The sequence below is a fragment of the Oncorhynchus clarkii genome, chromosome 5 (genome assembly GCF_045791955.1).
Source record: "Oncorhynchus clarkii lewisi isolate Uvic-CL-2024 chromosome 5, UVic_Ocla_1.0, whole genome shotgun sequence".
Taxonomy (NCBI): Eukaryota; Metazoa; Chordata; class Actinopteri; order Salmoniformes; family Salmonidae; genus Oncorhynchus; species Oncorhynchus clarkii.
The window spans coordinates 83,936,647-83,964,012 of NC_092151.1; the positions used below are offsets into that span (position 1 = coordinate 83,936,647).

Genomic DNA, 27,366 nt, shown 5'->3' on the forward strand with positions numbered 1-27,366 from the left:
ATCACAGTGTTAGAGAGGAGAACCGTAACCAACAGGGTTCGGGGGTCATCTCTCTAATGAAGATTCCCTGATCCAGTCTTGTCATCCCTGTGGGCGTTCATAGAGGATATGTTCTCCGGGAAAGGGTGGGGCCTTACAGGAGTGCTGATTGGTCTGAGCGGTCTTATTGTGGGAGCAATATTCCTAAATACACCATGACCAATCTGGGAATTCAGAAGGTGGTAACTTGACACATAGTTAGACGATGAGGATTTTGTATTAACCAAGCATAAGTGATCACTTGATCTGGATAAACAGGAAGTGAGAGTGGAGATTGGGAAGGATGTCTCAGTGGAGTTCTATGTAGACCAAATGGGGTCTCTGACTCCTTGGCAGTCTAGGACTATGAGCCATTATGGAAGATATCTGTGCAAGTCCCTGTGTAGTTCATGGAAACAGGTTATAGCTCACACAGAGAGAGAGGGCAACATAAATCCACATACCCTGTATGGAAGAAGATGGAGTATAGTGAAAGTAAGGGTATCAGTTAATAACCTAGTGCCATTCCGGATAGAAGAAGTTAGGACAGATGATAGCTCTATAGTCAGCCAGAATACAAGCAGATCCCCTGACAAAGGAGATACTGACCGTGGAGTTGTCCAGAGCCAAGGGCCAGTGTGGATAGTTCAGATGAAAGATCTTAAGGAAGTGATTGAGGTAGAAATGGGTTATGGGGATTCTAACTTATGGTTAGAATGGATTCAGTATGAAGCCAGATCAGTAGTGAAAGAAGAATGTTAGGCCTGCGCCACAGCAAAACATCAGTTGATAACCATTCCCTTTCCATTTGATGGAATTGATTCAAAAACGTGGTCAGATGCTAATCTACAAGACTGTTTTGCTATCACAGACTGGAACATGTTCTGGGATTCTTCTGATGGCATTGAGGAGTACACCACATCAATTACGGGCTTCATAAAGAAGTGCATCGAGGACGTTGTCCCCACAGTGGTTGTACGTACATACCCCAACCAGAAGCCATGGATTACAGCCAACATTCACACTGAGCTAAACGGTAGAGCTGCCGCTTTCAAGGTGCAGGACCCGGAAGCTTACAAGAAATCCTGCTATGCCCTGCGACTAACCATCAAACAGGCAAAGCGTCAATATAGGGCTAAGATTGAATCATACTACACTGGCTCCGATGCTCGTCTTATGTGGTAGGGCTTGCAAACTCTTGCAGACTACAAAGGGAAGCACAGCCGCGAGCTGCGCAGTGACACGAGCCTACCAGACGAGCTAAATCACTTCTATGTTCGCTTCGAGGCAAGCAACACTGAGGCATCCATGAGAGCATCAGCTGTTCCGGATGACTGTGCTCTAAGTAGCCGACGTGATTAAGACCTTTAGACAGGTCAACGTACACAAGGCTGCGGGGCCAGATGGATTACCAGGACGTGTGCTCCAGGCATGTGCTGACCAACTGGCAGGTGTCTTCACTGACATTTTCAACATGTCCCTGATTGAGTCTGTAATACCAACATGTTTCAAGCAGACCACCATAGTCCCTGTGACCAAGAACACAAAGGCAACCTGCCTAAATGACTACAGACAAGTAGCACTCACGTCCGTAGCCATGAAGTGCTTTGAAAGGCTGGTAATGGCTGACATCAACACCATTATCCCAGAAACCCTAGACCCACTCTGATTTGCATACCGCCCAAACAGATCCACAGATGATGCAATCTCTATTGCACTCCACACTGCCCTTTCCCACCTGGACAAAATGAACACTTATGTGAGAATGCTATTCATTGACTACAGCTCAGCGTTCAACACCATAGTACCCTCAAAGCTCATCACTAAGCTAAGGATCCTGGGACTAAACACCTCCCTCTGCAACTGGATTTTGAACTTCCTGACGGACCACCCCCAGGTGGTGAGAGTAGGTAGCAACACATATCTGCCACGCTGATCCTCAACACTGGAGCTCCCCAGGGGTGCGTGCTTAGCCCCTCCTGTACTCCCTGTTCACCCATGACTGCATGGCCAGGCACGACTCCAATACCATCATTAAGTTTGAAGATGAGACAGTGGTAGGCTTGATCACCGACAACAACGAGACAGCCTATAGGGAGGAGGTCAGAGACCTGGCCAGGTGGTGCCAGAATAACAACCTATCCCTCAACGTAACCAAGACTAAGGAGATTGTGGACTACAGGAAAAGGAGGACTGAGCACGCCCCCATTCTCATCGACAGGGCTGTAGTGGAGCAGGTTGAGAGCTTCAAGTTCCTTGGTGTCCACATCAACAATGAACTAGAATGGTCCAAACACACCAAGACAGTCGTGAAGAGGGCACGACAAAGCCTATTCCCCCTCAGGAAACTAAAAAGATTTGGCATGGGTCCTGAGATCCTCAAAAGGTTCTACAGCCGCAACATCGAGAGCTGGTTGCATCACTGTCTGGTACGGCAATTGCTCGGCCTCCGACCGCAAGGCACTACAGAGGGTAGTGTGTACGGTCCAGTACATCACTGGGGCTAAGCTGCCTGCCATCCAGGACCTCTACACCAGGCGGTGTCAGAGGAAGGCCCTAAAAATTGTCAAAGACCCCAGCCACCCCAGTCATAGACTGTTCTCTCTACTACCGCATGGCAAGCGATACCGGAGTGCCAAGTCTAGGACAAAAAGGCTTCTCAACAGTTTTTACCCCCAAGCCATAAGATTCCTGAACAGGTAATCAAATGGCTACCCGGACTATTTGCTTTGTGTGCCCCCCCCCAACCCCTCTTTTACGCCGCTGCTTATCATGTATGCATAGTCACTTTAACTATACATTCATGTACATACTACCTCAATTGGGCCGACCAACCAGTGCTCCTGTACATTGGCTAACCGGGCTATCTGCATTGTGTCCCGCCACCCACCAACCCTTATTTTACCCTACTGATACTCTCTGTTCATCATATATGTATAGTCACTTTAACCATATCTACATGTACATACTACCTCAATCAGCCTGACTAACTGGTATGTAGCCTCGCTACTTTTATAGCCTCGCTACTGTTATCTTTCACTGTCTTTTTACTGTTTTACTTACCTATTGTTCACCTAATACATTTTTTGCACTATTGGTTAGAGCCTGTAAGTAAGCATTTCACTGTTGTATTCGGCGCACGTGACAAATAAACTTTGATTTGATTTGCCTGCCTTGACCTGTCATTTACCTGCCCCGGTGGTTACAATAAACATTGTTACTTCACACAGTCTGCACCTGCGTCTTACCTTGATTCCTGACAATTAAGAAGGAAATTCCACAAAATAACTTTTAACAAGGCACACCTGTTAATTGTAATGCATTCCAGGGGACTACCTCATGAAGCTGGTTGAGAGAATGGCAAAAGTGTGCAAAGCTATTATTAAGGCAAAGGGTGGCTACAGTAAAGAATCTCAAATATAAAATAAATGTTGATTGAAGGGTTACTACATGATATATTTTAATTTGTTTAAAACTTTTTCTGGCTACTACATGATTCGTGTTATTTCATAGTTTTGATGTCTTCACTATTATTTAACAATGAAAAAAATAGTAAAAAATAAAGAAAAACCCTTGAATGAGTAGGTGTGTCTAAACTTTTGACTGGTACTGTAGATGTAAATCTTTAAGAGACATGAGTTCAACTCAAGTCTCTGAGTAAATCCTCCCACTAGGCTGTCTGCTCATCTCAGCTCATTCTCCTACTCTCCCTCGCTCAAACGTCACACACTGCTACTACAGCCGTCCAGGATAATGCATCTAGTACCACTACAAATCTCTTGTCGACAAATGCAGGTAACATAAATGGTAGTAGCATCTGTCGACAGACTGTGGGATGGACAACTTATGTCACTGATTATTTGGACAAGTCACAATTTCACAGGTGCTTGCATCTTTCGTATTTCGTAAGGGGACATTTGGCCTCTAGACTTACCAGATCCTGGCTGAGAGTCTATGTTTAGAGGGATGGAGACTTTGCTAGTCTGCATTGTCGGAACTAGAAGCACAAGCATTTCGCTACACTCGCATTAACATCTGCTAACCATGTGTATGTGACAAATAAAATTTGATTTGATTTGATTTAGTATATTTTCTAAAACGTCTCCCCCAGAACTTAAATCGAGCATCTGAAGCAATTACGCAATATTTTAGTTCTGGGTGTCCGAGATTAAGAAACTACTAATAGTACTAATAATATGATAGTACTGGCTCTACACTGGGACTACTCCTAGTACTGGCTCTGGTCACAGCCCCTCCTCTGCATTGCAGGGGCGGTTCCTCCTGCAGGCAGAGGAGGGTCGTTAGTGATTGGAGCCACCTGGGCTCAGGGTATTTAAACTTCTTCAATAACCACTCTTGTCTCTCTCTCTCTGCTCCTCCAGGTATGATCCTGTTTTGTTTGTTGCTTTGTTGTTTTACGTAGTTTTCACTCAGTCATATTCACACACACACTGATTCACACATCCCTGCACTTTACTTACACCCTACATTATGATACTTTCACACCTCATTCCTTTTCTTTGTTTAAAGTTAATAGATTTTGGTTTATAATAAATAACCATTTTGATTGGCCTATACCTGTTGTTCATGACCCTCTCATTTTTGCCACAGGCTATGAGCTGGCCTGTGGCTCTACACTGGGACTACTCCTAGTACTGGCTCTACACTGTGACTACTCCTAGTAGTGGCTCTACACTGGGAATAGCCCTAGTACCGGATCTTCACTGGGAATACTCCTAGTACTGGATCTTCACTGGGACTACTCCTAGTACTGGCTCAACACTGGGACTACTCCAAGTACTGGCTCTACACTGGGACTACTCCTAGTACTGGCTCTACACTGGGACTACTCCTAGTACTGGCTCTAGACTGGGACTACTCCTAGTACTGGCTCTAGACTGGGACTACTCCTGGTACTGGCTCTAGACTGGGACTACTCCTGGTACTGGCTCTACACTGGGACTACTCCTAGTACTGGCTCTTCATTGGGACTACTCCTAGTACTGGCTCTTCATTGGGACTACTCCTTACTTATATCACTGTAGAAGGTTTAAATATAGCAGTTGCATTGGTTCTCCAACTTCCATGGTGTTCCTGGAGTTTGGCCATAATGAGTACGGTGTCTCTAACGGAAAGTTCATCACCATCAACATCATGTTACTTACGTAGTAGTACTGGTTCCATTCATTGGTGGCGTGGGCACTCTGGATGTGTGTGGTGGAGCTGGGTGGGTGTGTGGCGTGAGGTGGCGCGGCCATGAAGCCTGACATCATAGGCATGGTGCTGTAGGCTGGCAGGACCGCGGCGGGCAGCACCGACTGGGCACCGCCGTTACTGACTGCATGGAGAGACACACCCAGCGACTTACACACATCAGCCTCCTAGCAGACAGAGAGAAAGAGAGAGAGAGAAAACAAACACACAAACAGTTAATGAATGCATGGCGAAGCTCACTCAGGGGCTTACTCACCTCTAACTCCTATTATTACACACACACACACACACAACTTCCTTGGTCTTATGACGCGACACCTGCTCTGGTGTGGACAGACAATCTCTCCCAGCAGGATATCTGTGTCCTGGGTTGGGGTGAGGAGTGTCATGCTCCCCAAATAAACACACCAGCATCTAAATACCACAGGCCTTCCTCACCGGGGGCCACTGACATACTACTACGATAGATTATACCCCAGGAGGGAGCATAAGAAGGGTACAGGGAGGGGTTATAGGAAGGGGTAGCTTGGGTAGGAGAGCGGGGGTCACTAAAGTCAACCAGAGAGAGACGTGACAAGAATGGGATATAGTGTGAGCTGGGGTATGAGGTTACAGCCAGGGATTGGACAGTGTTGGATGAAAGCTGGGACATGGGAGTCCAAGGTACAGGCTAAGTGATGATGTTAATGTGTATTACATCTAGAGAAAGAAGGGGGAGTAGGGAGTGTTTCGGTGGGCACTGTTGTACCCTTATGATGTACCCTAATAGTGTACCCTTATGGTGTACCTTAATAGTGTACCCTTATGGTGTACGCTTATACATAGAGAAGATAGATTGGAGTTGTGAAGTCTCTGGGACATTGGGTTGGAGGTGTTGACAAACTAGGGTTTGGACATCTGGGGTGTGGCTTTTGGAGGCTTGGTATTCTCTCAAGACCCGGTTCCGATATTAGAGGCTTGATATGTGACTATGTGTCTTAACAGTGACATTGTGCACTGTCTTAATTAACAGTGACATTGTGCGCTGTCTTAATTAACAGTGACATTGTGCGCTGTCTTAATTAACAGTGACATTGTGCGCTGTCTTAATTAACAGTGTCATTGTGCGCTGTCTTAATTAACAGTGTCATTGTGCGCTGTCTTAATTAACAGTGTCATTGTGCGCTGTCTTAATTAACAGTGACATTGTGCGCTGTCTTAATTAACAGTGACATTGTGCGCTGTCTTAATTAACAGTGACATTGTGCGCTGTCTTAATTAACAGTGACATTGTGCGCTGCATCTTAACAGTGACATTGTGTACTGTGCTGTAGTGTACCTTGGTAGGGTCTCTGTGCTGGTAGACCTGGGGAGGTGGTTGGGTCATCGGAGGCTGACAGTAGTATTGACTGACAGCCTGCATGTAAGAGCTGTAATCCCCATAGGATGGCACCGCCGCTGCCACAGCCTGCTGGAACACAACATGGATGTGTTGCTGTTACGTTCCCCAGTTTCTGTGTTGTAGATTGTGTATTTGAGTGTGTTTCAGGAGATGGCTTCCTGAAATCCCCCAGCAGCTGATTGGTCAACTCCACGATTAATTGGAGAGCTGACCTGGCCCCCTCGTCAGGACGCAGCTGTCTCCAATTTCCAATGCCTTCTGAAGCTACAGTATATAAAAGCCAGTGTTCTGCTCAGAAGAGAGAACATTGCTGGGAGGTCATTGCAGAGAGATTGATTGTGATATAGATCATTGCTGAGAGAGGAGGTTGATGGCTGAGGGGTATAGCATGTTGGTCGTTGGTATGTACTATGTTAGTTGTTGTTGGTAGCAGCTTTGGTATGTTCTGTGTTTGTTGCTTTGTCAGAGCTTCTTTAATGGCCTGAGTTAGTTTTTTCAGTTTTGTTGTGAAGTGGCTTGTTTAATATTCTGTTTCATTTGCTCCCAGGGGGAAGGGCAAAGCACTTAGGGAGTGCTTAGGCAAGAGGCCCGCGGGCATACATATACCCGTAGTATATTCACTATCTAGGCACACTAGATAAGACCTGGGCGGACCACCCCCTGTATTTTGGTTAGGGCACCAGGTGGTGCTTAATTAGGTAAGTAGTGGGTAGGCAGGTAAGATAGGAGAGGGGGGGGCTTTGATATCTACTTTCTTTGCTTTGGTTCCGTCCAGCCCCTTATCCCCATATTACCGTGCGAAGGAATACATTCCTAGTAAATGGTAAATTCTCTGCCTTTTGTCATCCTTACTCACACCTACAGTCCATACCTCTTTCACTTCACGGAGAGTTGAGTTGTAGCAGGGTGTTGCGTTCCCTCTTCCTAGAGGCGTAACATAATGGGGGCTCATCTGGGATCCTTCCATTAAACCCACCAGACCCTGCTGCTCTCTGGTTAGTGATTGAGGTGTGAGTTTGGGTGACTTGTTTAGTTTGTGTTTTCAGTAGAATGCTGTGTACAAGATGGCTGCCTGGTGGATAATTGGGAGTCAGTGGGCATGAGGCAGTCATATGCAGACACACAAGCTTCTAAGACTGAACTCCGTGAAGGGCGATAGTTCTGCTTCACGGGTAACGTTTCATGTTGGATGACAGCATATGTGAGATGTGCATGTGTGTTGAAGGCAGTTATTGTATCACCTGTGTGTAGTGACCCTAATGTGCCAGGTACCGCGTGTGTCGTGACCCTGAGGTGACATACTGTGTGTGTCGTGACCCTGACGTGCCAGGTACCGCGTGTGTCGTGACCCTGAGGTGCCAGGTACCGCGTGTGTCGTGACCCTGAGGTGCCAGGTACCGCGTGTGTCGTGACCCTGAGGTGCCAGGTACCGCGTGTGTCGTGACCCTGAGGTGCCAGGTACCGCGTGTGTCGTGACCCTGACGTGCCAGGTACCGCGTGTGTCGTGACCCTGACGTGCCAGGTACCGCGTGTGTCGTGACCCTGACGTGCCAGGTACCGCGTGTGTCGTGACCCTGACGTGCCAGGTACCGCGTGTGTCGTGACCCTGACGTGCCAGGTACCGCGTGTGTCGTGACCCTGACGTGCCAGGTACCGCGTGTGTCGTGACCCTGACGTGCCAGGTACCGCGTGTGTCGTGACCCTGAGGTAACATACCGCGTGTGTCGTGACCCTGACGTGCCAGGTACCGCGTGTGTCGTGACCCTGAGGTAACATACCGCGTGTGTCGTGACCCTGACGTGCCAGGTACCGCGTGTGTCGTGACCCTGACGTGCCAGGTACCGCGTGTGTCGTGACCCTGACGTGCCAGGTACCGCGTGTGTCGTGACCCTGACGTGCCAGGTACCGCGTGTGTCGTGACCCTGACGTGCCAGGTACCGCGTGTGTTGTGACCCAGACGTGCCAGGTACCTCGTGTGTCGTGACCCTGAGGTGCCAGGTAACCCTGACATACAGTAACTGAGAACACACTACACTGACCTGTGTTATGATTCTGATCAGTGTTTCCCTGGGGGATAATACAGTAACTGAGAACACACTACACTGACCTGTGTTATGATTCTGATCAGTGTTCCCCTGGGGGATAATACAGTAACTGAGCACACACTACACTGACCTGTGTTATGATGCTGATCAGTGTTCCCCTGGGGGATAATACAGTAACTGAGAACACACTACACTGACCTGTGTTATGATTCTGATCAGTGTTCCCCTGGGGGATAATACAGTAACTGAGAACACACTACACTGACCTGTGTTATGATTCTGATCAGTGTTCCCCTGGGGGATAATACAGTAACTGAGAACACACTACACTGACCTGTGTTATGATTCTGATCAGTGTTCCCCTGGGGGATAATACAGTAACTGAGAACACACTACACTGACCTGTGTTATGATTCTGATCAGTGTTCCCCTGGGGGATAATACAGTAACTGAGCACACACTACACTGACCTGTGTTATGATGCTGATCAGTGTTCCCCTGGGGGATAATACAGTAACTGAGAACACACTACACTGACCTGTGTTATGATTCTGATCAGTGTTCCCCTGGGGGATAATACAGTAACTGAGAACACACTACACTGACCTGTGTTATGATTCTGATCAGTGTTCCCCTGGGGGATAATACAGTAACTGAGAACACACTACACTGACCTGTGTTATGATTCTGATCAGTGTTCCCCTGGGGGATAATACAGTAACTGAGAACACACTACACTGACCTGTGTTATGATTCTGATCAGTGTTCCCCTGGGGGATAATACAGTAACTGAGAACACACTACACTGACCTGTGTTATGATTCTGATCAGTGTTCCCCTGGGGGATAATACAGTAACTGAGAACGCACTACACTGACCTGTGTTATGATGCTGATCAGTGTTCCCCTGGGGGATAATACAGCAACTGAGAACGCACTACACTGACCTGTGTTATGATGCTGATCAGTGTTCCCCTGGGGGATAATACAGTAACTGAGAACGCACTACACTGACCTGTGTTATGATGCTGATCAGTGTTCCCCTGGGGGATAATACAGTAACTGAGAACGCACTACACTGACCTGTGTTATGATTCTGATCAGTGTTCCCCTGGGGGATAATACAGTAACTGAGAACGCACTACACTGACCTGTGTTATGATTCTGATCAGTGTTCCCCTGGGGGATAATACAGTAACTGAGAACGCACTACACTGACCTGTGTTATGATTCTGATCAGTGTTCCCCTGGGGGATAATACAGTAACTGAGAACGCACTACACTGACCTGTGTTATGATTCTGATCAGTGTTTCCCTGGGGGATAATACAGTAACTGAGAACACACTACACTGACCTGTGTTATGATTCTGATCAGTGTTCCCCTGGGGGATAATACAGTAACTGAGAACACACTACACTGACCTGTGTTATGATTCTGATCAGTGTTCCCCTGGGGGATAATATAGTAACTGAGAACACACTACACTGACCTGTGTTATGATTCTGATCAGTGTTTCCCTGGGGGATAATACAGTAACTGAGAACACACTACACTGACCTGTGTTATGATTCTGATCAGTGTTCCCCTGGGGGATAATACAGTAACTGAGAACACACTACACTGACCTGTGTTATGATTCTGATCAGTGTTCCCCTGGGGGATAATACAGTAACTGAGAACACACTACACTGACCTGTGTTATGATTCTGATCAGTGTTCCCCTGGGGGATAATACAGTAACTGAGAACACACTACACTGACCTGTGTTATGATTCTGATCAGTGTTCCCCTGGGGGATAATACAGTAACTGAGAACACACTACACTGACCTGTGTTATGATTCTGATCAGTGTTCCCCTGGGGGATAATACAGTAACTGAGAACGCACTACACTGACCTGTGTTATGATGCTGATCAGTGTTCCCCTGGGGGATAATACAGCAACTGAGAACGCACTACACTGACCTGTGTTATAATGCTGATCAGTGTTCTCCTGGGGGATAATACAGTAACTGAGAACGCACTACACTGACCTGTGTTATGATGCTGATCAGTGTTCCCCTGGGGGATAATACAGTAACTGAGAACGCACTACACTGACCTGTGTTATGATGCTGATCAGTGTTCCCCTGGGGGATAATACAGTAACTGAGAACGCACTACACTGACCTGTGTTATGATTCTGATCAGTGTTCCCCTGGGGGATAATACAGTAACTGAGAACGCACTACACTGACCTGTGTTATGATTCTGATCAGTGTTCCCCTGGGGGATAATACAGTAACTGAGAACGCACTACACTGACATGTGTTATGATTCTGATCAGTGTTCCCCTGGGGGATAATATAGTAACTGAGAACACACTACACTGACCTGTGTTATGATTCTGATCAGTGTTTCCCTGGGGGATAATACAGTAACTGAGAACACACTACACTTACCTGTGTTATGATTCTGATCAGTATTCCCCTGGGGGATAATACAGTAACTGAGAACACACTACACTGACCTGTGTTATGATGCTGATCAGTGTTCCCCTGGGGGATAATATAGTAACTGAGAACACACTACACTGACCTGTGTGTGCTCCTTGCTATAGTCCTTAGCTTGGCTCTCCTGTGGGGCGGTGCTGTAGCTCTGGGCTTGGTAGTGCTGGTACCACTGCTGCACAGCCTCCTACAATACAATCACGCCCACATTACATTACATTAAAATGACATTACAATCATATAACGTTAATCACATTACGTTACAATCACATTACGTTACAATGACATTACAATCGTATTACGCTACAATCACATTATGTTACAATGATATTACAATCGCATTACGCTACAATCACATTACGTTACCATCACATTACGTTACAATCACATTACAATACCATTACAATCACATTAAGTTACAATCACATCACTTTACACTACAATCACATCACTTTACACTACAATCACATTACGTTACAATCACATTACGCTACAAATACTTTACACTACAATCACAGTTCGTTACAATAACATGACTTTTTAATGGCGTTACGTTACAACGGCGTTACGTTACGTTACAACGGCGTTACGTTACAATGGCATTACGTTACAGAAAGATGGAAACTGATGGTACTGTAGAAGTAGTTGTGTAGTATGGTGGTTTGGAGCGAGAGAGAGAAAGAGAGAGAGTGAGATACTGTTCTATTGTTTTATATGGTCTAGCAGTGTGTGGGAGTGGAGCACCAGATGGAACAAAATACACACTCTCTCTCCTCTCTACCCTTACCATCACTCTCTCTCCTTTAACCCATCTCTCTCTCCTCTAACCCATCTCTCTCTCTTTTAACCAATCTCCCTCTCCTCTCTCCTTTAACCCATCTCTCTCTCCTTTAACCCATCACTCTCTCCTCTAACCCATCTCTCTCTCCTTTAACCCATCTCTCTCTCCTTTAACCCATCTCTCTCTCCTTTAACCTATCTCTCTCTCTCCTTTAACCCATCACTCTCTCTCCTTTAACCCATCTCTCTCTCCTCTAACCCATCTCTCTCCCCTTTAACCTATATCTCTCTCTCCTTTAACCCATCTCTCTCTCTCTTTAACCCATCACTCTCTCCTTTAAACCATCACTCTCTCTCCTTTAACCCATCTCTCTCTCCTCTAACCCATCTCTCTCTCCTTTAACCCATCTCCCTCTCCTCTCTCCTTTAACCCATCACTCTCTCTCCTTTAACCCATCTCTCTCTCCTCTAACCCATCTCTCTCTCCTCTAACCCATCACTCTCTCTCCTTTAACCCATCTCTCTCTCCTCTAACCCATCACTCTCTCTCCTCTAACCCATCTCTCTCTCCTTTAACCCATGTCCCTCTCCTCTCTCCTTTAACCCATCTCTCTCTCCTCTAACCCATCACTCTCTCTCCTTTAACCCATCTCTCTCTCCTCTAACCCATCACTCTCTCTCCTTTAACCCATCTCTCTCTCCTCTAACCCATCTCTCTCTCCTCTAACCCATCTCTCTCTCCTCTAACCCATCTCTCTCTCCTCTAACCCATCTCTCTCTCCTCTAACCCATCTCTCTCTCCTTTAACCCATCTCTCTCTCCTCTGTCTCCTTTAACCCATCTCTCTCTCCTCTAACCCATCTCTCTCTCCTCTAACCCATCTCTCTCTCCTCTAACCCATCTCTCTCTCCTCTAACCCATCTCTCTCTCCTTTAACCCATCTCTCTCTCCTTTAACCCATCTCTCTCTCCTCTGTCTCCTTTAACCCATCTCTCTCTCCTCTCTCTCCTTTAACCCATCACTCTCTATCCTCTAATCCATCTCTCTCTCCTTTAAGCCATCTCTCTCCTCTAACCCATCTCTCTCTCCTTTAACCCATCTCCCTCTCCTCTCTCCTTTAACCCATCTCTCTCCTTTAACTAATCACTCTCTCTCCTTTAACCCATCACTCTCTCTCCTTTAACCCATCTCTCTCTCTCCTTTAACCCATCACTCTCTCTCCTTTAACCCATCTCTCTCTCCTCTAACCCATCTCTCTCTCCTTTAACCCATCTCCCTCTCCTCTCTCCTTTAACCAATCTCTCTCCTTTAACCTATCTCTCTCTCTCTCCTCTTCAAGGGGCTTTATTGGCATGGGAAACATATGTTAACATCGCCAAAGCAAGTGAGGTAGATAATATACAAAAGTGAAATAAACAATAAAAATGAACAATAAACATTACACATACATACTCTCTCACTCATATATCTCCTATTGTTCCTTTCTCTCTACCTCTCCCCACTCTCTCTTTTCACTACCCTATCTACCGCAACACACCCCACTCTTTCTCCATCTCTCCAACACATGACACAATTGTGAGTAATTGCAAAAACAACCTGTCTCTATGAGGAAGCATGGAAGACATAATGACTTACTGTGCAGAGCTCAACAGTTTGGGTGTGTGCTCACTCCTGTGTAAACACACGTGTCTGTGTGTGCATGCGTGTGCATGTGTGTGTTACCTGTGAGTATGCCTGGCTGTAGTGACTGTAGTCTGCAGAGGTATCGGTGCTGTAGGGTGCTGGGGTTTGGGAAGCGGAGGGTTGGGAGACAGGGGGCATAGCACTGCTGTACACCCCAACTAGAGGCTGCCCTGTCTGCATTTTACAGGCTGTCGGGGCTGCATGACAGACCAAACAACCACACAGAGAAAACAGTCAAATACACACAGAAAAAGAGGACATCATCTGTAATAGTTAATGTGAGTCATTTTTTAATAACAAGCCCCAACAAGTTATAAGAAACATTTTAAAACGAGCAACATGTCCCTTATACTGGGTTATAACAATGAATGTGTGTGTGTGTGTGTGTGTGTGTGTGTGTGTGTGTGTGTGTGTGTTGTGTGTGCTGTGTGTGTGTGTGTGCTGTGCTGTGTGTGTGTGTGTGTGTGTGTGCTGTGTGTGTGTGCTTTACCTTGCAGCACCATGCCAGGTAACACACTAGCTAGATTCAGGTATGGATTGGAAGGTAGCTTCATCTCTTTAGGGGGTTCACCCAGGAGAGAGAACTGACTGCTGGGAGCCTGGAGACAGACAGAGATAACATTGGACTTTACCACACTGTTCCCTAAGTAAATAACCAAGTCATGAACAACCCATCGTACTAACGTATCATTAATGCATTCAACAATGCTGTAAATGTTCAAGTCAAAATGCTGTACATCCTTTAAGACTGTGTTGCCACCTAGCTTGCCTCACAATCAGCCCTCTATATAACTACCTAGCCACCCCATACAGCCGTGTGTATCCCGGCTTGCCTCACAGTCAGCCCTCTATATAACTACCTAGCCACCCCATACAGCCGTGTGTATCCCGGCTTGCCTCACAGTCAGCCCTCTATATAACTACCTAGCCACCCCATACAGCCGTGTGTATCCCGGCTTGCCTCACAATCAGCCCTCTATATAACTACCTAGCCACCCCATACAGCCGTGTGTATCCCGGCTTGCCTCACAATCAGCCCTCTATATAACTACCTAGCCACCCCATACAGCCGTGTGTATCCCGGCTTGCCTCACAGTCAGCCCTCTATATAACTACCTAGCCACCCCATACAGCCGTGTGTATCCCGGCTTGCCTCACAGTCAGCCCTCTATATAACTACCTAGCCACCCCATACAGCCGTGTGTATCCCGGCTTGCCTCACAATCAGCCCTCTATATAACTACCTAGCCACCCCATACAGCCGTGTGTATCCCGGCTTGCCTCACAGTCAGCCCTCTATATAACTACCTAGCCACCCCATACAGCCGTGTGTATCCCGGCTTGCCTCACAATCAGCCCTCTATATAACTACCTAGCCACCCCATACAGCCGTGTGTATCCCGGCTTGCCTCACAGTCAGCCCTCTATATAACTACCTAGCCACCCCATACAGCCGTGTGTATCCCGGCTTGCCTCACAGTCAGCCCTCTATATAACTACCTAGCCACCCCATACAGCGGTGTGTATCCCGGCTTGCCTCACAGTCAGCCCTCTATATAACTACCTAGCCACCCCATACAGCCGCGTGTATCCCGGCTTGCCTCACAATCAGCCCTCTATATAACTACCTAACCACCCCATTCAGCCGTGTGTATCCCGGCTTGCCTCACAATCAGCCCTCTATATAACTACCTAGCCACCCCATACAGCCGTGTGTATCCCGGCTTGCCTCACAATCAGCCCTCTATATAACTACCTAACCACCCCATTCAGCCGTGTGTATCCCGGCTTGCCTCACAGTCAGCCCTCTATCTAACTACCTAGCCACCCCATACAGCCGTGTGTATCCCGGCTTGCCTCACAATCAGCCCTCTATATAACTACCTAGCCACCCCATACAGCCGTGTGTATCCCGGCTTGCCTCACAATCAGCCCTCTATATAACTACCTAACCACCCCATTCAGCCGTGTGTATCCCGGCTTGCCTCACAGTCAGCCCTCTATCTAACTACCTAGCCACCCCATACAGCCGTGTGTATCCCGGCTTGCCTCACAATCAGCCCTCTATATAACTACCTAGCCACCCCATACAGCCGTGTGTATCCCGGCTTGCCTCACAATCAGCCCTCTATATAACTACCTAGCCACCCCATACAGCCGTGTGTATCACGGCTTGCCTCACAATCAGCCCTCTATATAACTACCTAGCCACCCCATACAGCCGTGTGTATCCCGGCTTGCCTCACAATCAGCCCTCTATATAACTACCTAGCCACCCCATACAGCCGTGTGTATCCCGGCTTGCCTCACAATCAGCCCTCTATATAACTACCTAGCCACCCCATACAGCCGTGTGTATCCCGGCTTGCCTCACAATCAGCCCTCTATATAACTACCTAGCCACCCCATACAGCCGTGTGTATCCCGGCTTGCCTCACAGTCAGCCCTCTATATAACTACCTAGCCACCCCATACAGCCGTGTGTATCCCAGCTTGTTATTCTATCATGTGACTTAAGGTTCGTTCTATCCTCCCCATAAACTCCACTCAGGTCATATGTCAGTGCCTGGTTGCATGGTGGACACACACATGGTGTTATGTGGACTCTTTTATGGTGACTCTGTGGCTTCTGTAAGAGTCTCTCCAGAGTGGGAGAAAACTAATGATGAAACACAGGTCATGTCATCACACACACAGAGACAGACAGAGAGAGAGAGACAGACAAAGAGAGAGAGAGAAAGAGACAGACAAAGAGAGAGAGAGAGACGGACAAAGAGAGAGAGAGACAGAGACCGACAGAGAGAGAGACAGACAAAGAGAGAGAGCGAAGAGAAAGAGAGCGACAGACAGAGAGGGATAAAGAGAGAGAGAGAGAGCGAAGAGCCAGAGAGAAAATTAACAAGTGAGTGTGTGGGGGGGTGCATTTAAGTTCAATACTGAGGAAACAGACCCTTCAGTGTGTGTGTGTGTGTGTGTGAAAGAAGCCAGAGTTTCTGAGGGCTAAGTACGGCGAATAGGCCCTAGGCCACAGAACACCAACTCATAAACAAATCAGATCTGTCAGAGACAGAGAGGAGGAGGAGGACATAGACAGAAAGGAAAAGAGAGAGGAGGAGAGAGGGAGAGACTGACTGACTGACTGACTGACTGACAGACAGATGACAGTCTAAAACCAGCGAACCCTAGGGCCATCTCTCTCTAGAGTGCTCCCTCAAAGTGAAGGGGTGAAGGAAAGAAAGGAGGAGGTGAGGTGGACGGACAAAAAGACAGATACAGTAGATGGGTAGAGACAGACTGGTGAAAGAAAGAGAGAGAGACAGGAACCAACAGCCAAGGAAACGAGAGGCAGAAGGCAGGGCAGGAGAGCTAGTGCTGGCTGGCAGGAAAGAGAGCTACCGGTGTCTCAGTCAATGCCAATGTGTTGTTGTGTTGTTGTGTTTTTGTATTGTTGTGTTGTTGTATTGTTGTGCTCTTGTGTTGTTGTGCTGTTACATTGTTTTGTTGTGTCTGTGCTCTATACTCACTCCACTAGCTGGGCTACTCTCAGTGCTGCTGTAGCTGTGTCGGCCGGGCTGGTGGCCCCCTGGAGCTTTAGGTGGTGGGGGACCCAGGTAGTAGCTCTGTCCCTGGGGCTGAGCATTCGCCATGGTCCCAGGAGGGGCTGGTTGCCTGTCAGAGGCTGTGGTGTAGATGCAGGCCCCGTTCTGTTCCCCTTCCACGGCTGTTCCCAGGTGTGTCTGCGCCTGCAGGTAGGGCATCATGCCCGCTGCCGATACTGAGGCCTGACTGGACATTGGCAGGGACTCCTGACCTAACTCTGTGGAGGGGGAGAGAGAGGCAAGAGAGAGAGGGTGGGGGGCAAGAATGGATAGAGGAAAGACACAAGACCTAGTATCATTCACAGACTGGTACCCTACTTACTGTTAGCCTACAGTGAACTACAGTCACAGACTGGTCCCCTACTTACTGCTAGCCTACAGTAAACTACAGTCAGACTGGTCCCCTCACTTACTGCTAGCCTACAGTAAACTACAGTCACAGACTGGTGCCCTCACTTACTGCTAGACTACAGTGAACTACAGTCACAGACTGGTCCCCTCACTTACTGCTAGACTACAGTAAACTACAGTCACAGACTGGTCCCCTCACTTACTGCTAGACTACAGTAAACTACAGTCACAGACTGGTCCCCTCACTTACTGCTAGACTACAGTCACAGACTGGTCCCCTCACTTACTGCTAGACTACAGTGAACTATAGTCACAGACTGGTCCCCTCACTTACTGCTAGCCTACAGTAAACAACAGTCAGACTGGTCCCCTCACTTACTGCTAGCTTACAGTAAACTACAGTCACAGACTGGTCCCCTACTACTGTTAGCCTACAGTAAACTACAGTCAGACTGGTCCCCTCACTTACTGCTAGACTACAGTAAACTACAGTCAGACTGGCCCCCCACTTACTGCTAGCCTACAGTAAACTACAGTCAGACTGGTCCCCTCACTTACTGCTAGCCTACAGTAAACTACAGTCAGACTGGTCCCGTCACTTACTGCTAGCTTACAGTAAACTACAGTCACAGACTGGTCCCCTACTACTGTTAGCCTACAGTAAACTACAGTCAGACTGGCCCCCCACTTACTGCTAGCCTACAGTAAACTACAGTCAGACTGGTCCCCTCACCTACTTCTAGACTACAGTAAACTACAGTCAGACCGGTCCCCTCACTTACTGCTAGCCTATAGTAAACTACAGTCAGACTGGTCCCCTCACTTACTGCTAGACTACAGTCACAGACTGGTCCCCTCACTTACTGCTAGACTACAGTAAACTACAGTCAGACTGGTCCCCTCACTTACTGCTAGACTACAGTCACAGACTGGTCCCCTCACTTACTGCTAGACTACAGTAAACTACAGTCACAGACTGGTCCCCTACTACTGTTAGCCTACAGTAAACTATAGTCAGACTGGTTCCCCTACTTACTGCTAGCCTACAGTAAACTACAGTCAGACTGGTCCCCTCACTTACTGCTAGACTACAGTCACAGACTGGTCCCCTCACTTACTGCTAGACTACAGTAAACTACAGTCAGACTGGTCCCCTCACTTACTGCTAGACTACAGTCACAGACTGGTCCCCTCACTTACTGCTAGACTACAGTAAACTACAGTCAGACTGGTCCCCTACTTACTGCTAGCCTACAGTAAACTAATGTCACAGACTGGTCCCCTACTTACTGCTAGTCCACAGTAAACTACAGTTACTGACTGGTCCCCTCACTTACTGCTAGTCTACAGCAAACTACAGTCAGACTGGTCCCCTCACCTACTTCTAGACTACAGTAAACTACAGTCAGACCGGTCCCCTCACTTACTGCTAGCCTATAGTAAACTACAGTCAGACTGGTCCCCTCACTTACTGCTAGCTTACAGTATACTACAGTCACAGACTGCTCCCCTACTTACTGCTAGCCTACAGTAAACTACAGTCACAGACTGGTCCCCTACTACTGTTAGCCTACAGTAAACTATAGTCAGACTGGTTCCCCTACTTACTGCTAGCCTACAGTAAACTACAGTCACAGACTGGTCCCCTCACTTACTGCTAGCCTACAGTCAGATTGGTCCCCTCACTTACTGCTAGCCTACAGTAAACTACAGTCACAGACTGGTCCCCTCACTTACTGCTAGCCTACAGTAAACTACAGTCAGACTGGTCCCCTCACTTACTGCTAGCCTACAGTCACAGACTGGTCCCGTCACTTACTGCTAGCCTACAGTCACAGACTGGTGCCCTCACTTACTGCTAGACTACAGTGAACTACAGTCACAGACTGGTCCCCTCACTTACTGCTAGACTACAGTAAACTACAGTCACAGACTGGTCCCCTCACTTACTGCTAGACTACAGTAAACTACAGTCACAGACTGGTCCCCTCACTTACTGCTAGACTACAGTCACAGACTGGTCCCCTCACTTACTGCTAGACTACAGTGAACTACAGTCACAGACTGGTCCCCTCACTTACTGCTAGCCTACAGTAAACAACAGTCAGACTGGTCCCCTCACTTACTGCTAGCTTACAGTAAACTACAGTCACAGACTGGTCCCCTACTACTGTTAGCCTACAGTAAACTACAGTCAGACTGGTCCCCTCACTTACTGCTAGACTACAGTAAACTACAGTCAGACTGGTCCCCTCACTTACTGCTAGCCTACAGTAAACTACAGTCAGACTGGTCCCCTCACTTACTGCTAGCCTACAGTAAACTACAGTCAGACTGGTCCCGTCACTTACTGCTAGCTTACAGTAAACTACAGTCACAGACTGGTCCCCTACTACTGTTAGCCTACAGTAAACTACAGTCAGACTGGTCCCCTCACTTACTGCTAGACTACAGTAAACTACAGTCAGACTGGTCCCCTCACTTACTGCTAGTCTACAGTAAACTACAGTCAGACTGGTCCCCTCACTTACTGCTAGACTACAGTCACAGACTGGTCCCCTCACTTACTGCTAGACTACAGTAAACTACAGTCAGACTGGTCCCCTCACTTACTGCTAGACTACAGTCACAGACTGGTCCCCTCACTTACTGCTAGACTACAGTAAACTACAGTCACAGACTGGTCCCCTACTACTGTTAGCCTACAGTAAACTATAGTCAGACTGGTTCCCCTACTTACTGCTAGCCTACAGTAAACTACAGTCAGACTGGTCCCCTCACTTACTGCTAGACTACAGTCACAGACTGGTCCCCTCACTTACTGCTAGACTACAGTAAACTACAGTCAGACTGGTCCCCTCACTTACTGCTAGACTACAGTCACAGACTGGTCCCCTCACTTACTGCTAGACTACAGTAAACTACAGTCAGACTGGTCCCCTACTTACTGCTAGTCTACAGTAAACTACAGTCACAGACTGGTCACCTCACTTACTGCTAGCCTACAGTAAACTAATGTCACAGACTGGTCCCCTACTTACTGCTAGCCTACAGTAAACTACAGTCACAGACTGGTCCCCTACTACTGTTAGCCTACAGTAAACTATAGTCAGACTGGTTCCCCTACTTACTGCTAGCCTACAGTAAACTACAGTCACAGACTGGTCCCCTCACTTACTGCTAGCCTACAGTCAGATTGGTCCCCTCACTTACTGCTAGCCTATAGTAAACTACAGTCACAGACTGGTCCCCTCACTTACTGCTAGCCTACAGTAAACTACAGTCAGACTGGTCCCCTCACTTACTGCTAGCCTACAGTCACAGACTGGTCCCGTCACTTACTGCTAGCCTACAGTCACAGACGGGTCCCCTCACTTACTGCTAGCCTGCAGTAAACTACAGTCAGACTGGTCCCCTTACTTACTGCTAGTCTACAGTAAACTGCAGTCACAGACTGGTCCCCTACTAGTGTTAGCCTACAGTAAACTTCAGTCAAAGACTGGTCCCCTACTTACTGCTAGTCCACAGTAAACTACAGTCACAGACTGGACCCCTAACTTACTGCTAGCCTACAGTATACCTCAGTCAGATTGGTCCCCTCACTTAATGCTAGCCTACAGTAAACTACAGTCACAGACTGGTCCCCTCACTTACTGCTAGCAGTGCACACAGTATAGTATACATGCTGTTCTCAAGCTATAGGCTTTAAAGAGATTAGGTGCATCCTAACTATATTATCAAGCACGGTTAATTAAGCAGTCCCGAGAACGTGTGGTATATGGCCAATATACCATGGCTAAGGGCTGTTCTGGATACAGCACTATATTGACCATATACCACAAACTCCCGAGGTGCCTTACTGCTGTTATAAACTGGTTACCAACGTAATTAGAAAAGTTTGCGGTCATACACACATCCTTTAAAACATATAGGTGCTGGGATAATAAAGACTACTAGTAAAGAACTATTGGGAGTTTTAACAGTGTGACGGCCTCCTTTTTCTTTACTACCAACGTAATTAGAAGAGTAAAAAGTTTTTGTCAAACCCGTGGTCTTTCATACCATGTCTTTCAGCCAATCAGCATTCAGGGCTCAAACCACCTGGTTTATAATACAGTATACAGCTCCATATATGCAAAACTAAAATACCATTATCTACCCAGGAGAAAGTAAAGATTACATTAACTCAGGTTATGACATTTCTGAACGGAACACCTCATACGTTATTATGTATTTACCAGGAGCACTGCAGCACAGAACAGAACACTACTCTGTTTCTGTCTTTCATCCAGGAATACCCAGATTACATTCATTCTAACTGTTAATATCCCTGTGATGAATGACCTGCATCGCCCAGAGCAGCCTCAGCCCTTACGGGCCCGCAGCAAACAAAACAATGCAAACAAACAAACACTAGCAAACATAGATAAATGGATCACAACCACAGAGATTTCAATACATTTGCATAAATAGTGACATTCTCATTTGGAAGATTTGAATTGCAAATGTGGTTGGTCTGTCTGAGGAACAGTTACAGAGAGAGGCCGAACGTCCAGGCTAGGTGGTGCTAAGGGGGCTGTAGGGCTATGCGTACCGAGCCCAGGGCACTCACCAGTGGGGGAGTCACCCAGCAGACCCTTTCCCAGGGCCATGGGGGCTGGAGGTCTGAGACCAAGCACTTTCTGTAGAAGTAGACGAGAGGGGTCACCCAACAGACTAGATACCTATGGGGGGGGGGGGAAGAAAGAGAGGAGGAAGAGGAGAGGAAATACAAAGGGAGAGGGGAGGAGAAAGGAGGTGAAAAAGAGGTGAATGATAGTGAGAGGAGAGGCAAAAGGTGATCAATTGAGAGTGAAGAGAGCATGAGAGAAGGGGATTGTGGGAGAAGAGAAGTAGAGGAAAAGCTAAGAAGAGGGTTGTCAGACTAATGCAGAAATGGAAAATGATCTCACAACTCAACTTAGCATGTCTCTACTCCACATACACTGAGAGCAGTACTACATGTACAGCAGGATAGAGGGAGCTAACAGAGAACACACACACACACACTCTTCTCTCTCTCAAGTCTGTCTGCCCTTTTAAAATTACATAGAATACGCAGACACCCAGAGTAATGTAAATAATTTTTATATTGCTATACCTCACATGACCATTCGGGTAATAAAGAGAACAGAAGTTTCAATATTGTGAGAATAATTTTTTACCCCTATCATTTCTGCACAGAACCCATTAGCTGTGCAGAGTAGAGCTTTCCTAATGTTGTTACATTTCATTAGGAATGAGTGACAGAAGCAGCCAATCGAAAACCCAACACACACACGAACACACACACACACACACACGTTGGCATGCCTCACATTGCTCATGTGCTTGTCTTTGATGTGCAGGAGCTGCTGCTGGGCCAGCTGCATGTGCATTAGATTCTGAAGCACCAGACCGTTCCCCAACATGGAACTCTGGGAAAGACACAGTACACACATATTTAGAAGACGCTGTAACAGGACACACAGATTTAGAACACACTATAACGGTACACACACATTTAGAACACACAGTAACAGTACACACATATTTAGAACACACAGTAACAGTACACACACATTTAGAACAGACTGTAACAGTACACACACATTGCGAACACACTGTAATGGTACACACACATTTCGAACACACTGTAACGGTACACACATTTCGAACACTCTGTAATAGTACACACACATTTCGAACACACTGTAACAGTACACACATTTAGAACACGCTGTAACAGTACACACATATAGAGCACACTGTAACAGTACACACATATAGAGCACACTGTAACAGTACACACATATAGAGCACACTGTAACAGTACACACATTTAGAACACACTGTAACAGTACACACATTTAGAGCACACTAACAGTACACACATTTAGAACACGCTGTAACAGTACACACATATAGAGCACACTGTAACAGTACACACATTTAGAACACACTGTAACAGTACACACATTTAGAGCACACTAACAGTACACACATTTAGAACACGCTGTAACAGTACACACATATAGAGCACACTGTAACAGTACACACATTTAGAACACGCTGTAACAGTACACACATATAGAACACGCTGTAACAGTACACACATATAGAACACGCTGTAACAGTACACACATATAGAGCACACTGTAACAGTACACACATTTAGAACACGCTGTAACAGTACACACATATAGAACACGCTGTAACAGTACACACATTTAGAACACACTGTAACACATTTAGAACACACTGTAACAGTGTTAACAAACATCCAAACGAGCTTCAATGCCATACAACACTCCTTCCGTGGCCTCCAACTGCTCTTAAACGCTAGTAAAACTAAATGCATGCTTTTCAACCGTTCGCTGCCCACACCTGCCAGCCCGTCTAGCATCACTACTCTGGATGGTTTTGACTTAGAATATGTGGACATCTACAAATACCTAGGTGTCTGGTTAGATTGTAAACTCTCCTTCCAGACTCATATTAAACATCTCCAATCCAACATTAAAGCTAGAATCTGCTTTCTATTCCGCAACAAAGCCTCCTTTACTCACAACGCCAAACATACCCAAGTAAAATTGACTATCCTACCGATCCTCGACTTCGGCGATGTCATTTACAAAATAGCCTCCAACACTCTACTCAGCAAACTGGATGCAGTCTATCACAGTGCCATCCGTTTTGTCACCACAGCCCCATATACTATCCACCACTGCGACCTGTATGCTCTAGTCGGCTGGCCCTCTCTAAATATTCGTCGCCAGACCCACTGGCTCCAGGTCATCTATAAGTCTTTGCTAGGTAAATCCCCACCTTATCTCAGCTCACTGGTCACGATAACAACACCGACCCGTAGCACGCACTCCAGCAGGTATATCTCACAGGTCATCCCCAAATCCAACACCTCTTTGGCAGCCTTTCCTTCCAGTTCTCTGCTGCCAGTGACTGGAACGAATTACAAAAATCACTGAAGATGGAAACATATTTCCCTCACTAACTTTAAACATCAGCTATCTGAGCAGGTAACCGATCGCTGCAGCTGTACATAGCCCATCTGTAAAAGCCCATCCAATCTACCTACCTCATCCCCATATTGTTTTTATTTACTTTTCTGCGCTTGCACACCAGTATTTCTACTTGCACATCTATCACTCCAGTGTTCATTTGCTAAATTGTAATTACTGTACTTGCTACTATGGCCTATTTATTGCCTTACCTCCTCGTGCCATTTGCACACACTGTATATAGACTTACTTTTTTTTCTATTGTGTTATTGACTGTACGCTTTTTTATTCCATGAGTAACTTTGTGGTGTTGTGTCGTACTGTTCTCTTATATCTTGGCCAGGTCGCAGGTGTAAACAAGAACTTGTTCTCAACTAGCCTACCTGGTAAAATGAAGGTGAAATATTTTTTTACTTGTCAGTACACACATGTCGAACATGTTGCAAAAGTACACACATTTAGAACACACTTTAACAGTACAGATTTAGAACACGCTGTAACATTTAGAACACGCTTTAACAGTACAGATTTAGAACACGCTGTAAAATTTAGAACACGCTGTAACATTTAGAACACGCTGTAACAGTACACACATTTAGAACACGCTTTAACAGTACAGATTTAGAACACGCTGTAACATTTAGAACACGCTTTAACAGTACAGATTTAGAACACGCTGTAACATTTAGAACACGCTGTAACATTTAGAACATGCTGTAATAGTACACACATTTAGAACACGCTTTAACAGTACAGATTTAGAACACGCTGTAACATTTAGAACACGCTGTAACAGTACACAGATTTAGAACACGATTTAACAGTACAGATTTAGTACACGCTGTAACATTTAGAACACGCTGTAACATTTAGAACACGCTTTAACAGTACAGATTTAGAACACGCTGTAACATTTAGAACACGCTGTAACATTTAGAACATGCTGTAACAGTACACACATTTAGAACACGCTTTAACAGTACAGATTTAGAACACGCTGTAACATTTAGAACACGCTGTAACAGTACACAGATTTAGAACACGCTTTAACAGTACAGATTTAGAACACGCTGTAACATTAAGAACACGCTGTAACATTTAGAACACGCTGTAACAGTACACACATTTAGAACACGCTTTAACAGTACAGATTTAGAACACGCTGTAACATTTAGAACACGCTGTAACATTTAGAACACGCTGTAACAGTACACAGATTTAGAACATGCTTTAACAGTACAGATTTAGAACACGCTGTAATAGTACACACATTTAGAACACGCTTTAACAGTACAGATTTAGAACACGCTGTAACATTTAGAACACGCTGTAACATTTAGAACATGCTGTAACAGTACACAGATTTAGAACATGCTAAAATAGTACACATATTTAGAACACACTGTAACATTTAGAACACACTGTAACATTTAGAACACGCTGTAACATTTAGAAAATGCTGTAACAGTACACACATTTAGAACACGCTTGAACAGTACACACATTTAGAAGACGCTGTAACAGTACACACATTTAGAAGACGCTGTAACAGTACACACATTTAGAATACGCTGTAAGAGTACACACATTTAGAACATGCAGTAACAGTACATTTTTTAGAACACGCTGTAACATTTAGAACATGCTGTAACAGTACACACATTTAGAACACGCTGTAACATTTAGAACACGCTGTAACATTTAGAACATGCTGTAACAGTACACACATTTAGAACACGATGTAACATTTAGAACACGCTGTAACATTTAGAACATGCTGTAACAGTACACAGATTTAGAACACGCTGTAACATTTAGAACACGCTGTAACAGTACACACATTTAGAACACGCTGTAACATTTAGAACACGCTGTAACAGTACACATATTTAGAACACGCTGTAACAGTACACACATTTAGAACATGCTGTAACAGTACACACATTTAGAACACGCTGTAAGAGAACACACATTTAGAACATGCGGTAAAAGTACATTTTTTTAGAACACGCTGTAACATTTAGAGCATGCTGTAACAGTACACACATTTAGAACACGCTGTAACATTTAGAACACGCTGTAACATTTAGAACATGCTGTAACATTTAGAACAGGCTAACATTTAGAACATGCTGTAACAGTACACACATTTAGAACACGCTGTAACATTTAGAACACGCTGTAACAGTACACACATTTAGAACATGCTGTAATAGTACACACATTTAGAACACGCTGTAACAGTACACACATTTAGAAGACGCTGTAACAGTACACACATTTAGAACACGCTGTAACAGTATACACATTTAGAACATGCTGTAACCGTACACACATTTAGAACATTCTGTAACAGTACACACATTTAGAACACGCTGCAACCGTACACACATTTAGAACACGCTGTAATAGTACACACATTTAGAACACGCTGTAACAGTACACACATTTAGAAGACGCTGTAACAGTACACACATTTAGAACATGCTGTAACCGTACACACATTTAGAACATTCTGTAACAGTACACACATTTAGAACACGCTGCAACCGTACACACATTTAGAACACGCTGTAATAGTACACACATTTAGAACACGCTGTAACAGTACACACATTTAGAACACGCTGTAATAGTACACACATTTAGACCACGCTGTAATAGTACACACATTTAGAACACACTGTAGCAGTACACACATTTAGAACACACTGTAATAGTACACACATTTAGAACACGCTTGAACAGTACACACATTTAGAACACGC

The 27,366-nt window shown here is 45.9% G+C and overlaps 1 protein-coding gene across 1 annotated transcript in view; it reads right to left on the bottom strand.

The window, feature by feature from the left end:
• Positions 1-27,366, bottom strand: part of LOC139409476 (ribonucleoprotein, PTB-binding 2) — a 123,971-nt gene that overhangs the window by 7,635 nt on the left and 88,970 nt on the right. The window contains exons 7-14 of the mRNA XM_071154670.1: positions 22,919-23,017; positions 22,174-22,285; positions 17,136-17,428; positions 14,102-14,210; positions 13,651-13,808; positions 11,237-11,335; positions 6,551-6,682; positions 5,184-5,399 (exon numbers count right to left, since the gene is read on the bottom strand). Of these exons, the coding sequence (XP_071010771.1) occupies positions 5,184-5,399; positions 6,551-6,682; positions 11,237-11,335; positions 13,651-13,808; positions 14,102-14,210; positions 17,136-17,428; positions 22,174-22,285; positions 22,919-23,017 (1,218 nt within the window). The remainder of the gene's footprint in view (positions 1-5,183; positions 5,400-6,550; positions 6,683-11,236; positions 11,336-13,650; positions 13,809-14,101; positions 14,211-17,135; positions 17,429-22,173; positions 22,286-22,918; positions 23,018-27,366) is intronic.